We start from the raw sequence: 15,573 nt of genomic DNA on the forward strand, positions 1-15,573 counted from the left end.
TTTGATCACAGTTATTTTAAATTACCTGTCTGATAATTCTAAAATCTGTGTCATATCTGAGTCCGGTTCTGATGTTTGCCTCTTCATACTGTGTTTTTTCTTGTCTTTTAGCTTGCCTTGTAATTTTTTGTTGAAAGCCAGATATCATGTAGCTAGTAATAGGAACTGAGGTAGTCATTCTTTTAATGTGAGGCTTTTATGTTCATCTGGCTAGAAGCTGAGTTGTGTTGAATGTCTGCTGTAACTGTATATGCCAGTTAATTTCTTCTAATGACCTTGTTTATGTCTCCCCTGCTGTTTTGGGGTTTCCCTAGAAATGCCTCCTTAAATAAAGTGTCTTACAGCTTTGCTTAGTTGTAATTCAGTGTTATTATAATTGATTTGTGATGGAAGTATAATACGGAGGGGAAGCATTCTATAATCATATGATTAAATTTAGGCTTTTTTTTTCTTTTTTTAAACCAGGCCTGAGTCCCTGGACTGTGACCTTCATAAGTGTTTCTTGGCCTTTCTTTTTTTCCTCCCTTATGTGCAACAGGAAAGCTGGAAGGGCTGCAGTGGTCTAACTGTCTTCTACTAGGTCAGATAAGGCTCTGGTAGAATAGTTTCTCTTGAGGGTAGGCGTTTGTTATGGAGAACAGCATGCTCTGAGTGTATTTCGAAATGGTTACTTTTTCCCTTCCCCCTGCCAGAAACAGGAGTGAATTATTCTCCTCCAATCTTCACTGTGATAACTTGGGTTCTTGTAACTAAAACCCATGCAAAGGTCAGGGCCTCCCTAAGACTAAGCACCTAGGAGTATTTAGCTTCTTTTTTTTTTAAGCTCTTAAACTAGTCCACACTAAGCCTCCAGCAATTCATCGATTACTGTTTAAGCATTCCTCTGAGTTACCAGCTCCATTAGCTTCTGCCCCTGGTAAGCTTTGATTCTCTGTGATTCTCTGTATTACCATCTCTCCAGTTTCCAGGGTGACAGTTTGCCTTGTAACCTCAATTCTCTGGCAGACCTAAGAAAAGTCACTGATTTTGTTTGTTAAGCTTTTTTTTTTTCTTGTTGTGAGGATGGCAATGATGACTTCCAAACTCTTTACTTGTCTAATCTGAAACCAGAAACCTTGTTTCTGTAGAATATGTCTTTTGTTATAACCTGACTAATATCCTTTAGGAAAGTGTAAAGATATCGAACATTTGTATATTGCTTTACTGTCTACAAACTGCTTCTCACACATACCACCTCATTTGATCCTCATGGACGCCTTAGGTAAATTACTTAATCACTCTGTCCTTCAGTTTTCTTATCTGTAAAATGAGCATATAATAGAACCTACCTCATGGGTTTGTTTTAAAGTGACAGATGTTCATTTATGTAAATCATTTAAATTAGTGTCAGGCACCCAGTATAAACTATATGCTAAGTGTCAGCTAAATACAGTTATTGTGTAGCTTTATTTTTTATGTAGATGGAGAAATTAAATTTCAGAAAAATTAAATACATACTGAATTTACAACGCTGGGAAGAGTTTGATTTAGTCAGATCTTCTGAATCCAAACCTTAGATGGTTTCTTTTGCTACACCACAGCTTCCTCTCCCCTCCACTCCCAACCTTACTCCCTTTAATTCACTGAATGTCTAAAGAACATCCAAGCATGCATGCCAGGTACTGCGCTAGCTTCTGAGAATAAAACAAGATGAAAAATATAGGCTCTGCCTTCAAAGAGCTCACAGTCGCTGGGAGAAAAAAAAAAAAAAAAAGAGGCAGGTAACTTAAAACAATGTCACAAGGCCAGTGACGGAGAGAACCACAGGAAATTGTGAGAAGACCACCTACCTAGCAGGGAAAAGGGACTCCAAGAAGTCTTCCTGGATGAACTGACCCTTGATTTCAATCTCAACAGATATGCACAGTAGTGGGGAAAGCACGAGTATCATCTAGAGTCCAGCAGTGATTCTCAAATGTTACAATCATCAGGACAACTCAGAAAAACACAGATGGCTAAGTCCCACCCCAGTTTCTGAGGCCCAAGAATGTGCATTTCTAACAAGTTCCCTGAGGTAGAGCAAAACAAAGACTAAGGGTTGGTAAGAGATGAAATTGGCGGTGAATAGGAGGCAGATCCTGGGCAGAAATTCATGACAAGTTAAGGAGATGAGGCTTTATCCTAAAAGCCACCAGGAGGAATGGATTGAACGTTTTAGTCTGATCAACTTCACCATGAAGGAAGATGGCTATTTTTGACTGCAGCATAGAAAACAGACAAGAGGATGTAATCATCCTGGTGAGAGAGGATGAGGTTTGAATAAAGGCATCTGTTATAGGAATAGAGGGAAGAAGAGTTAATGAAGAGATTTATGCGCTAGAATCAGTAAACTTGGTGACTGATTGGCTACAGAAGATATAGAGGGAAAAAAGTCAAGCTTAGGAGATTGGACAGAGGGTGGTACCACCAGATGAAAGAACAAAGAGGGAAGAAAGATTTAGAAGATTTCCCAAATAACATCATAATAAAGGTGGAGCAGGCTTCCTCATATGGGAAATATTTGAGCACATCTAAAAGTAGAGAGAAAGGTAGCCATAACCATAGAACGAGAAGGATGAAGATATGAAAGAGCGAGGGAATGACTCACAGGGCAAGTTTCCAGCACAGGGCAGAGATGTTGGGGTCAAAGGCACTGAAGATGGCTGGGCTTTGAAGGGGAAGGTACCCATCATCCTCTGGGGTTGCCAGAAAGGAGGTGGGCATGGGTGTGGATTCAGACACATTTATAGACAAAGGTGGTAAAGCGAGATCTCAGTAATGCCCTAAATTTCTCAATGAAGAAGGAAGGGAAGGCTCTAGCTGTTGAGGATGAAGGGGATGAAGGTTGTGCTAGCTGTCATTCACTTGTACACATTCTCCAATGGACGAAGAGGGAGGTATCCATGCCTAAGTCTGGCACGTTGATGCTGTAAGAATGTTATTTTACTTCATTTAAATTTCATGACAAGTTCTAGTCTTTATTTTATTCCTCCCCCAGTCATGCATTATGCCAGTCATGATCATAAGAACACAAGCTAATGTGAAAAAAGCTTTGTAAAAGACAAAGCACTGTTCGTATGTTCAGAATGTATTATTCACACAATTCCACTCGAATGTGAATTTATTATAATTAAGTTACCGATCCTTCAATACCTTCTGCAGAGCCTCTTCTGTTTTTTCAGGGTTTGTTTTTAAGGCTTGAGAAGCATCATACATAGGAATTGGCATAAATCTCAACGTGTAGTTCCTAGAAAAAGGAGAAAATGGTATGTTTATTTGAAAATAACTTCCTATTATCTTAATTCAGCACTCTTTTAAAATCAGAAAAGAGTCGCCAGGGTGTCTTAGAAAATTCTAAACTACCGGACCATCTTAGGCCCCGCGACTGCAGGTAGGTGGTCCTACCACCTGTGCGACACCACAAGTGACCTCGTCAATTCACGCTGTCTACAAAACCTACACAACTTGAAGGAATCTGGTTTTGTTGTTTTGCTTTCAGTTTTCAGTTACAGTAAGGACAGGATTTTCAAATTGGAACTGGAGAGATGGTCTGAGGGAAAGGCTGGGAAAAAAGTCCAGCATCAACTTGCTACTTGGATTTTAGTCACCGACAGATCTGAAGGTAACTTGATTACCACAGTGACAACGTGACAGACAGACCCAGAGCAGTAGAGGAAAACCCCAAAATAGAACCAAAACATTTGCTCGCCAAGCCAAGGATGTGAGCATCCACAAAAACCATCTGTTCGGGCTCTGGGTTCCTTTAAATAACCAAGTCCAAGACCAGTGACTGTCTTTAGAAAACCTTCCTGCTGGCTCAACCACCTGACCTCTGCAGGGCCTGGCAGTGGGCACCCCAGATCAGCCCGAGTGCCCCAGGCTCTAGACACCAAGTAAAGCAACTGTGGAACTCTGGGTCTATGTAATACCTCACACGGCTGTTGCCCGGCTGATTAGACACAAGAATGCAAGGGTGAGTCATTTTTGCGTGAGAACTCTGAATCCGCACTCTGGCCTGTGTTCCTGAACTTGCTACAAAGTGCTGTGTGTCTGGATGAACACTCACACCTGCTCCCCTACCACAAACTCTAGACCTGGAGATGCCTCCCCTCTCCCAACCAAAATGCATCTGTTTCTACAAGACACTCAGGAAGGATGACCTTGTGGGCCACGTGTTGGCAACCGGTACCCAGGCATCCCACAGCTGGCTTGTTTCAGGTCTCTCAACAACAAGCAGCATTCATGGTGTAACTCTTATGGACAGTCAGATGGCTTCTACTGGAAGAATAAATTAACAACTAATTCCTAAAATAGGTACTAATAATGAAGAAATAATAAAGAAAATAAACAGTCATCTTAATAAAAGCAGCCAATCTGGATGGTTACCTAATGGGAAAAAAAGAACAACTGTTCTTCATCCAGTCCAACTGACAAGATGGCTTAAAGTAAAATAATCAGCAAAGACAAGGCTGTTATTTCTATAACTTTAATTTTTACCTTAGCTTTGTTTGAGCAAAATTGCTTTTGTTTGACTTAAGAGGAACCAGCCAACTGAAATTAACAGATAATACGTCTCTTTTTGCAGCCTTGAAGCTTTTCTTTTCCCTCATCCACTTTTCATCATGCTTCAGACCAGTGTGGTTTATTTAAACCAAATGTGATTTCACACCATTGGCATCTTGTAGCACAGAGTACATAACAGACTGTGATCAGGGAGTTCTACTTTCAATCTGGAAGTGTGGAGTATTGAGGCTGCATCCTCTTGGCTTCTCACAAAGACCTGCCTGGGCTGGCAGTCTGCAACATCATTAGAGTGGCAGCTGTGCTGTTAGCACCCAAATGCAGCAATCTGTAAATATATGTTTCCATTCAAAGGTTTTGTGTGCAATAGGTGTAATTACAGGAGGTTCTGCAGTCACAGAAGTCTCCCGGCAGAAGTGGCCATGATGACTGATGGCATAAGCTGCCTTATCCATGTTTAGCGATGGCTGGTGGTGGCAGCAACTTTGACTTCCTGGCTACAGGAGAACCACGGGATTTAGAACTGAAGCCACTTAGAGATAATTTACTGTGATTTCTCACTTTATAAAAGAAAAATTCATCAATGAAGTGAAATGATCATAGGCTCAAGATCATAGGCTTATTGGTGACAGAGCTGGGGACTGAATGGAGGGCTCCTAATTCCAGGTCTAGGCTTTTATCCAAGTCACCATGTTGGGCATGACAGCTCCACCTGAGGGGCCGTGCATGCAGGAAAACACAAAATAATGAGCACCCCCTCCCCCTCCTAAAAGGCCCAACTTCTATGCTACTGGCCCCTAATTTCCCTCCTACATTTTGTAACCTCTCGTTTTTAATGCTATAAATCTGCTTTGATCATTTCTACCATTAGCATACAATAGGAGGATTGAAAAGCTCAGAAAGAACCAGATTTCTAGCATTTTTTTCAGCCACGTTTGTATTCTTCTTTCCTCATTTAGTTTACTGGGAAAGTAAATTTGACAATAAATAATAGTTGCAGACTTTAGTTACGAAGGTAATTTTAAAAAAGCCCTTTACAGGAATGAGACCAGTGAGCCCTGGCCTTGCCACTTCCTCAATTTCATTTTTATTTTCTGGACCTCAGCCTTCTTCTCACCACTGGATTCAGAGTTGTCATCCTGGGCAAAAAGAGTGAGAGCCAGTGGAAGGAGATTTAAAACCACAAGGGGAAAGAAGCAAGGTGACCGCCGTGTAGCACCCTCCACCCCACCCCCCTGCAACCAGGATCTTGTGTGTTCTGTGGAATAAGCATCTCTGCTCTCATTGTATAGATGAAGAAACTCACACCAGAGGAAAGTCAACGTCTTCCCAGGTCCCATGGCTGGTTAGCAGGAGACTAATCAGACCCAGATCTTCTGATTCCCAATCTACTGCTACTTGTATTACCCCACAGAGACACAAACACCATTGGTTCTTTTCTATTTTTCTAGACAGAAGTCCTAAGTAAAACTTACTTTTCCATAGCAACAGCTATATCTTGAAAGCCTTGGGCAGTAATGTTGTTCTTGTCCCATATAACAGTCCTGTTTGGAAACCAAATCACATAAATGATCAGATACTTAAGAATGGAGGAAATGATTCTCCCATTGCAGATAAATCTCTTATAGGCAACACTGTCTAGGTATTTTAGTACAGTGAGCAAGGAATAATGTTCAGCTTTATTTCAAACAAAGCAAGGATGAGCATTTCCCCCAACATTAGATTCCAAAGCCATTCTCTGCTCAAGTACTATGAAAAAAACCATACTTAAAAGCAACAGCACACACATTAACTTACCACTAAGTCACCTAATGCTTTGCTAGCCAGAAAGCCCTATTTCCCTGATATTCTCCCAAAAGATTCTCCAAACAGCATTCTAGTATTCAAGTCTGAGGCTGAAGTGATTTATACAAGAGGCTAAACAGTCTCATGTCCAACAGACAGAATTCCAGATACTGAGACTTTTTTCTATTCTAAACAACTAGAGGGACAAAGTGGTCATATTTTCTGACATTTCATCACTGCCCTGACGTGATATGATCAGCAGTCCCAGCAACTGAGTTCACTCTGCTGATAAAGCCCCAGTTACTCTAGGAGGTGGTTTACTTTCTAAATACAAAATCTATTTTGGAAGAAAAGTATGACTTTCCTTTCAGAATGTGAATACTTCGGAAGTACTGTAGGATTTGTCAATTCACCTGACACATGAAATGCCTTTTATTTGTCTGAACGCTCCCAGGCTCACAACCTCTAATTGCTTTCTTTCTCTTCCTAATCTCAACGACCTTCTTCACGTACACACTGACCTTCAAAGAAACTGCGGCAGATTTTCGCTTTTGCCTTCAGTTTAGACGGAAGGTGCGGGCTCTGCCTTGCACTGGGAAGCAAGGGAAACAGCCAGAAAAAGCCCTCGAGGAGCAGTGTGAATTATTAACTCTTCCTTCACCAGACTGCCGGGCTAGGTAGCAACTGGGTCTCTCTAACGATGGATGGTAAACATGGTTACCAGATAACTAGTCCCTAAGAGAAGTGGTTACTGCATAGCTCATCCTTAAGAAAAGCCATGCTTGGGAAGCACTACGGATGAAAACCACTGAACAGAAGAGTTAGCATCCAGTACAAACTTGCCTTTGACACAGTGGACTTCATGGATCCCTTGGGTTTTAGGTCTTTATGTCGCAGGAGTGGGAAGGGAAGATAAGACGCTGGGCTCACAACCAAGTACAGGGAAGCCCCTCGTGTTATTCCTCCAGTCTTCCCAGCTCTGCCCCCAAACCCCTCCTCTGCTGCCCCCTGCCTTTCCGGACACATCAGTCAGCTGCCAATGCTGCTGTGAAATGGGAAACTGCAATGGTTCTCAGCCGGGTTTACCTCATAGTGGAAATCTTTAAGACAGCAGTTTGAAGGAATGACTGTGTCTAAATTTGGGAACACCCTCCTCCATATTTTGAAAAAAGACTTGAAGCTGTCGCTTCTGCTCCCCAGCTGGTCGCCTGGGAAACTCAGGCCTCACACGAACACAGCCGGCCCCCCAGTGGTTGCTGGGTCAGACCCTCTTCCAGACCTTCCTTTGAACCAGCATCCACTCCTCGGGGCTGAGGGCCCGGCCTGCGTACCTGAGCTTGGTGTTGATCTGCAGCGCTTTGGCCAGCATCTTTGCCCCCATGTCCCCCATGCCATTCCCACTGATGTCCACTGTGGTCAGGGAGGTGTTGCTTCCCAGGGCATTGATGATGATGGTGACCTCGTTCTTGAGTTTCGAGTCAGCCAGGGACAAGGACTGCAGAGGCTGTGGAGGGAACACCAGGCAGCGCTCACACAGTGTTGTCAGAGCTGCTGCCGCTCGCTGGGACCCACTTCATGGAGAACCATCAGGGGAGGGACCCACCGCACAAACACAAAGTGCCTCATTTGGAAACTTCTGGCCAAAAGACACTGATGAATGGGACCTGAAGGTTCTGGACCCTTGGAGTCAAACATGAAGAGCTTGTGTCTTAATGTTGAATATCAGCCACCTCTCTTCTAAGGGAAGCTGTGGAAAGATACCCAGAGTGGCAGATGCCAGCTCTTTTGAAGTGGAGGATGGGAGGAAAGAAATAAAAATACTACACAGAAACGTCTGCACTTCAGTATGGCAACACTATCCCTTGGCCCATTTTATTTCTATGCAAGGTAGAAGGACGTCTTAAAATACTAGTAGAGGAATACTAGTACTAAATTACTAGAAGTAGTAAATGCAAAATAAAACCCAGCCAAGATCAATTATAACTGACATTTATTGAACACTTAACCACTATTTAAGCTTTTTACATATATTTCCTCATTTAATCCTCCCAGTAACCCAATACTTAGGTATTATTATATTAGGTATTGTTATCCTACTTCTCAAGTAAGAAACAAAAGGTTAAGTGATTCAACCAAGGTCACACAGAAAGTAGCTGAACAGGAACCGGACAGACTGGTTACAGATTTTGTGTTTTCAGCTCCTACACAACATTGCCCTTATTGGCTTATCCTAGATCTTTTTGATCCTCACTCTTAGCTTTGTCTTATAAGATCCAATCAAAAGACACACTTACAATTTAAAAACAAAAAGTCAAATGTGTGTGACCTTTTCATTACTGTAAGCTGTGTGGTGAACCCGAGCCAATCCACTCACTGTCTATTTAAACCAGAGACTGAGAACCCTCTGCCTGGAGGCATGTTTTGTTTGGCCTACAGAGTATCTGACCAAAAAAAAAAAAAAAAGAATGGGCTCCCTACTTACACCCAGCTCACACGTGTTTATGTCACCTTCCTAGCCCTGTGGGTATTTAAATTGCAATCCCTGATTACAGCCACAACTGAATTAATGAGGTGGTGCGAATTCCAGGACTTAAGCCAAGGTTGCTCTAAAAGTCAGAACTAAGACTTCTCCAGGGGATTTGGATGCCTTCTGGGTTGCCTGCGGTGGTCTACACTGGCCCAGCCGTATTCAACAACTGTACATGCTAACTCCATGAGCAGTTCGGACATTACAGGAGATGGATGCTGGAAGCAGCTTCTAGGATCATCTATGACCAGGTTCCATGGTGGCCCGTGGGACTGGGGTTCTTGAGATGTGCCTAGGTGGTCTGTAGGACCCCCGCACAAATCGTGGGGTGTATTCGTGTCCACTTAACCACTGAACATGGACTTCTAATAGAACACCTGTTCCAGGCACATCTGCCAAAAGGCTCAGGAGGCAGAATGAGAGTGTTGACAAGTTTCAAGACTCGTATGTCCACAAACTGGCATTATGCATTTGGTTCTACTTTTCCCGAGTGATTGTCCTTATTGTCCAAATTTGACCATGTTTTCTAAACGTAATACATCTATGGTAAAATCAAAAGGTAATATTATATAAATTAGAATCAAATTTCTTAAGGTTAAATGGCATAGTAAGTGCTAAGTCAATTAAAACCTCAGCCCAAAAGCCTGCATAATCTTAGACTCAGGCAGGTTTAGGGAGGGAGCTTCAATTTTCTTAAGAGTCTACGTTCCAGTAGATAGAAAAAAAAACTCAACGAAAAACGCTTCAGACTCAGGAAACTTCATGTTTTAAATGAAAACATAAGCAATGCTGCTTTAATAAAAAGCTGTAATCGCATCTCCCATCATTTCAATAAGCTCTATTCAACGCCTACAAAAATGACACATTACAGCTTCTTCCTCATACTGGAAAACTGGCAAGTCTCCAAGCTGGAGAGCACCAATTCCAGTACTATATTCAAACCCTAATACACCCCAGTTAACACTTAAAAGTAATAGGCAGAGCCATTAATGCGAACAGAACAGCCGGAATTGCATGCATATTTATAAGGTCATCCCTTCCTGATTTACTGCACTTCCAGGTAACATTACTATTTGAAATCTTACTATTCCTGTTCCTAGCTGAACACGCCTAATCTGACAATCTGTCTCCTTGCTACAGGGATTCCCAGGACAAACACATACTGTTGTATTGTTCACAACACAGGCTTGTATGTAATACTCCAGAACAAGAGTCCCTGTCATCTTGGCCCCTCAGTGTTACCGTCCCTCGAATCTGGGAGCAGCAGCCTGACAACCACTGTCTAGAGCTGAAGGTGACACGGGAGCCCGTGTGTCTAGGTTGTCCAAGTGAACATACTGTGCAATATTGGGAGAATAAAGTATTCCACACACTGTCTAAGAATAAGCTCTACAGACACAGGTCAGAATGTAAAAAGCAAAGAGTTTACTTTTTATATGTAGAAACCTTTAAAAAAATAAAACCGAAAAATGAGCCCAATGGCGCCAGTTATGGGTGGAATTTTTATAGTCACAAGACTGAACTCCTAATCATTTTAAATAGTTTTGCACATTACTGATTCAGAAGTAGAAAAAGGATAAAAAGAATGTAATTACTTATTGAAAAAGCCACCTACTTTTCTGTGACATGAACATAAAAGGCTTTTCACTGTACATTATTAGTGGCAATTTTTCAAATTTATAACAGAGTTCACATTTTTGTAGCAGACTTTACCATCTGCGAATATGTTTTTAGGTGTACTTTAAATATCAAGATTATCTTTGAGTAAGAGACTTTGAAAATTATAGGAACAGAGTTTGAAGACCCTCGTGTAATAAGCAAAACATGAAATTAAGAAATATATTTTTCATAACATATAAATTTTCCTGAAATATGTGCTAAGGAACAAATATTTGGGAATGATTATTAAGTATGATTCTGCAGGGCTTCCCTGGTGGCGCAGTGGTTGAGAGTCCGCCTGCCCATGCAGGGGACGCGGGTTCGTGCCCCGGTCCGGGAAGATCCCACATGCCGCAGAGCGGCTGGGCCCGTGAGCCATGGCCGCTGAGCCTCCGCGTCCGGAGCCTGTGCTCCGCAACAGGAGAGGCCACAACAGTGAGAGGCCCGTGTACCGCAAAAAAAAAAAAAAAAAATATATATATATATATATATATATATATATATATGATTCTGCAATACTGGCTTCCCCAACCTTTTAAAACTGGGCCAGTACTAGGAAATCAAAATCTCAAATACAGCAGGGTGGTATAAAGTCAAATTAAATATGTAAAACAAACTGCATGATTCTGAAAAGTGTAAATTACATTCTAATTATGCCTCTAACTTTAATAACCCAGTATAAGAGTACAAAATATGGGGTTTATTAGCAAATGAGGACAAAGAGAAGTGTCTGAATTCATTAAATAATAATGAGTTTCATTTCTAGTCCACAGGTTGGAAATTATATCCACACAATGAAGCGGCAGGACAACAGAATTTTCTCCTGCCCTCCAGGTCAGAGCTCCACAAAGAGATGTGGGCAAGGGTAAGCAAGGAAAAGTACCAGTCTCCATCTCTCCTGACCGCATGGCTTCCTCCAAAAGTTTAGCTTACAGTTATAGTAGAATTTGCTATAACCCTGTGTGAATTCAAAATGGGAAATGATACTTTTTGCTTTTAAAGATTTTTTTTTTGATGTGGACCATTTTAAAAGTCTTTATTGAATATGGTACAATATTGCTTCTGTTTTATGTTTTGGTTTTTTGGCCGCGAGGCATGTGGGATCTTAGTTTCCCCACCAGGGATTGAACCTGCACCCCCTGCACTGGAAGGCAATGTCTTAACCACTGGACTGCCAGGGAAGTCCCGAAATGATACTTTTTTTAAATGTGACATATCTCACATGATTAATACAGGAAATCACTCTTATAACCTACAAAAGTAGCTATCACCAAACATGAATAATATGAATCTTCATTATACAAATTGATTTGGATTTTAGGAACCATAAAAGCTCTTCGGTGGCTGAATAGGACTAAGATAGGAAAGGGACAAAATCTTAAAGAGCATTAGTAAAATATAAGATGTGATGCACCAGGTTTAAATGAAAGGAATTAATGGTAGAGCGCTTCTCACTTTGTCCATAAAATATCTTCCTTTATCCTAATGCATTTCTAAGGGCAGCCAAATAGGATACTATGTGAAATTAAATTTCTTTACCCTGAACCAAGTCTTAGCCAGGAACAACTAAAGGGAATTAAAATAGAAGAAGGATTATTAGAGTTCTAGACACAATTTAAGATGGGGGACAACTTTCTTAGTCTCTTGTAATTCTGCATAATTACTAGATGAAATTCAAATTAGCAACATGATGCTTCTCAACATGATAGAAGGTTATAAAGTCAACTAGAGAGTAAAAATTCACACTTGCAGATTAGTGTATTAGCTGAAGCTAGGAAGTAGTAAGGCTTACTAAAAGATGGGCTTAGGAGTCAATGTATACGTCTTTTCATCTATTAGTTACAATCTTCCTTTAATTAGTGATAAGCTGAATAAAGTGAAAGTAGGTAAATTTTAAGTACTCTCTAAAACTGTACTAAAGCATAAATATTTATTGCACTTAAAAACAATAACAATAGAAAATGTATACAGAGATAAAATTATCTGAAAGCATATCTGCATTAACCCAGCAGACATAATTCGTAAGAACAGCAACAAACGGCAGATTTTAGGCAAGAGTGTTAAAAGTAATACTCACTGATTCTTCATCTTGAATCATCTGTACTAAGTTGTCCAACACAGGTGTCAGATTTCTAAAGAGATTTTAAAGATGTGGACAGTGGAATCAAATCAAAAGCTTTCAGGAGGCTGGTTATTTTCATCATTGTCATATAAAAAATGCAAAACTCTTACTTGGATTTCATATTATTAAAATTTTTGCCTAACGCCAGGTGTTGTATGGATCTGTTTTTACTGAGCCACACTATTAAGGTAGATAGGTCAGATTCTAAACCTGGAAAGAATCAGAGTAAATGGAGAATCAACACACATGTGGATAAATAAATTCTCAGGTGCAGCACAATTAAACAAAGGTGCAAGGCAGTGGATGACTTTCTGTACTGTCCTGAGAGTTCTGAGATGCTAATCCTTTTTCCCCCAACCCCCCACCAAAGGTACTCTGTGTCCTCTTATTTCACAGGGATAAACTCATTCTCCACAAAGACTTACCTAAATCTCTTATGCAATCAGTGGCTAAATAAAGTCAACAAGGAACGGGGAGGCATGACAGCAGAAAATTTCATCTCTCCCCATCCCTTTGTGAAAGAAGATTCTGACATACTGTTCACTGGGAGGTAACTGCAGTTAAAGTTGTCTATGCAAATTCATACTGCATTCTTGTCTATGCAAGTTCATACGCACATGTTAATGTAACCAGTAGAAATAAAGCTAATGGAACAAGTTTCTGAATAAATAAACAAGACCTCAATTTTATTACCACTAAGCATGCAAAAGGTTGGACTCAGATCTTTATCAATGTATTGATGACAAGTTTTTTTTTGTTTGGTCTGAACTGTTTTACTGCATAGACTTTTCATTTTTGGCCATGGAAAAATCTTAGTAAGACTTTGGCACAGAATTATTCCATAAATAAACTCTGTTGAATTAAAAGGTCCTCTAGTCAAGAAGTGAAATAATTTTATTAAGGTGTCATCTAGATTGGGCTAGAAGATTATTTTCCCTTTACCAACTTGCTTCAAATAACATTTCTATGTCTTTTCTTCTCTGATTTCTGACTTACCATTATCGGAGATGTCTAGGCTGGTGATGTTGTGGATTTCGGCGATGCAGCCTTCTAATACCTGCGCACCTCCAGATCTCAGCTAGAGAAACACAAACCGAACAGGTAAAGTGGTCACTGGAGGGGTAAAGCCAAAAAAATGAAAAATAGGAGATACAGTCTCAAACTTAGCACCAAAGAAAAAGTGAAAACTTATCAACTCCAAAAAAGCTATCATCAATGTAAAAAGCTAATCACTAGTCATTATATGGTTTCCCATCTCACGTAAGTCTGAAAATCATTAGAAAAAGAATCAGAAGACAGAGGCCACTCCACATCACCATTGCCAAGATGGTCTCCGTCAACACACAAGAATTTTCTTCATTTCTGACTTTTGGAAAGCTAACAAATCCCTTTTATACATTAGAAACTGCTACTATTTTATTTGATTATTACAGATTTCAAGGTATAACTCTCCACCATGTAGCAGCAAAACAACCAAAGGAGACAGTAAAGACCTATAAAACCCTTTTCATCTTTTCCCATAAAACCAAAAGCATATTTTACAGAGGTCAGAGTATTTTTGTTTTCCATTCAGCAACTATCTGAGTTCCTACTATGTGTAAAACACTGTGCAGGATGCAGTTTCCCAAGCTGTGGCCCTTTGTTCAGTAAACTTACAATCTAATAAGGGAAAAGAAATTCATTTATTGGGAACCTACTATGTGCCAAGGAACATGGTAGTTTCTCTATTCACTTAAGAAAATTTAAATTTATGTAAAAATTCTACACCAAATTGATAATACTTTCTACTTGTTCAAGTTTTGATGTAAAAATTTAAAGAATCCTTATTTCACTATTTTAGATGAAATATGTCTGCGGTACTCTGGACCAAACCCTGCCAATTTCCCTGGCTGCTTACATGTTAAGTAGAATTTTGCACAGATCTTTGGAATTGCTTTATTCAGGAGTATTTCAGCTGGAGTGTTTAAATTCAGTCCTTTCTACTTTTTCAGGTAACAGCAGGTCACGGTGAGGTGCCTGATGTGAACTCTGACGGGGAGTGTCACACAGAGGCAGACCTCCCCAGGAGGCTGGTCTACACGCTTCAGGGAAACCAAGGCCAACCAACTCCACAGCTGCAGGGCTACGAATCCAGTGTGTGGAGCTATGGCCATTTTTATTATATTTTTGCCAAAGTACTGGTTTATGATTGGCTGTAAATTTAAAAACAACAACCAGGTTCTTCACAAATAGATTTGAGAAACACTGTTCCAGGTCACAGTTCGTTAATATTTGAAGAAGTGAATGTTATATGTAGACTATGTCAACATTAAAGCAAGAAATAATTTAGGCATACACTTCCAAGGAATATAATTTGATTTTCAGAGCGTGAAAAAAATTATGCTTTTGAGAAGACAAACATAAGTTTTTACAATTTCATTATTTGCTGTTAGTGATTTCTCTGTTGAGAAGTCAAATTTCTACACAAAATCTCTACTTCTTATTATAATGTATAGTAAAAATAGTCCATTTGCAAAAATGGAAAACAAAGGTGAGATTTCAGTGCTCAATTCTGTTTATTTTACAAATACTCCTGACTGATACTTGTAGCATATACTAACATTTTCCAATACTAAAAAATGTCAACATACCCTAATTTATTGATTCATAAAGTACTTACACAATGGCCAAGCTAAGGAAAGCCCAAGGAGAAAAAACAAAAAATGTTAAGTAAGCAGAATAAGAACAGAGAAGTAGACGTCTATCAACACACGATGTAAAAAGGCAGAGTCAGAAAAAACACTTCAACTAAAATAAACTCCCAAAACAAAAATCCAAAACTTAAATAAGAAAATAACTGACCTTCAGTCACAAGAACATTCGATTGAACTCACAGGTTATTAGATGCCTAAAATTCCCCCAAAGCTTAAGGCTTTCCCAAAACAGTAAAAGCTTTTCCATT

At 40.1% G+C, this 15,573-nt stretch overlaps 1 protein-coding gene across 5 annotated transcripts in view; it reads right to left on the minus strand.

Moving 5' to 3' along the window:
• The window catches only part of CARMIL1 (capping protein regulator and myosin 1 linker 1), a 323,350-nt gene that overhangs the window by 89,800 nt on the left and 217,977 nt on the right, over window positions 1-15,573 (minus strand). For 4 of the 5 annotated variants that reach the window (XM_082847980.1, XM_082847981.1, XM_082847979.1 and 1 more), the window contains exons 18-23: window positions 13,629-13,710; window positions 12,743-12,842; window positions 12,588-12,642; window positions 7,656-7,828; window positions 6,015-6,083; window positions 3,172-3,265 (exon numbers count right to left, since the gene is read on the minus strand). In XM_082847980.1, the coding sequence (XP_082704106.1) occupies window positions 3,172-3,265; window positions 6,015-6,083; window positions 7,656-7,828; window positions 12,588-12,642; window positions 12,743-12,842; window positions 13,629-13,710 (573 nt within the window). Of the gene's footprint in view, window positions 1-3,171; window positions 3,266-6,014; window positions 6,084-7,655; window positions 7,829-12,587; window positions 12,643-12,742; window positions 12,843-13,628; window positions 13,711-15,291; window positions 15,304-15,573 lie in introns of all 5 variants that reach the window. The other variant, XM_082847982.1, reaches the window with a different exon arrangement.

Source organism: Leucopleurus acutus (genome assembly GCF_964270905.1).
Source record: "Leucopleurus acutus genome assembly, chromosome: 10".
Taxonomy (NCBI): Eukaryota; Metazoa; Chordata; class Mammalia; order Artiodactyla; family Delphinidae; genus Leucopleurus; species Leucopleurus acutus.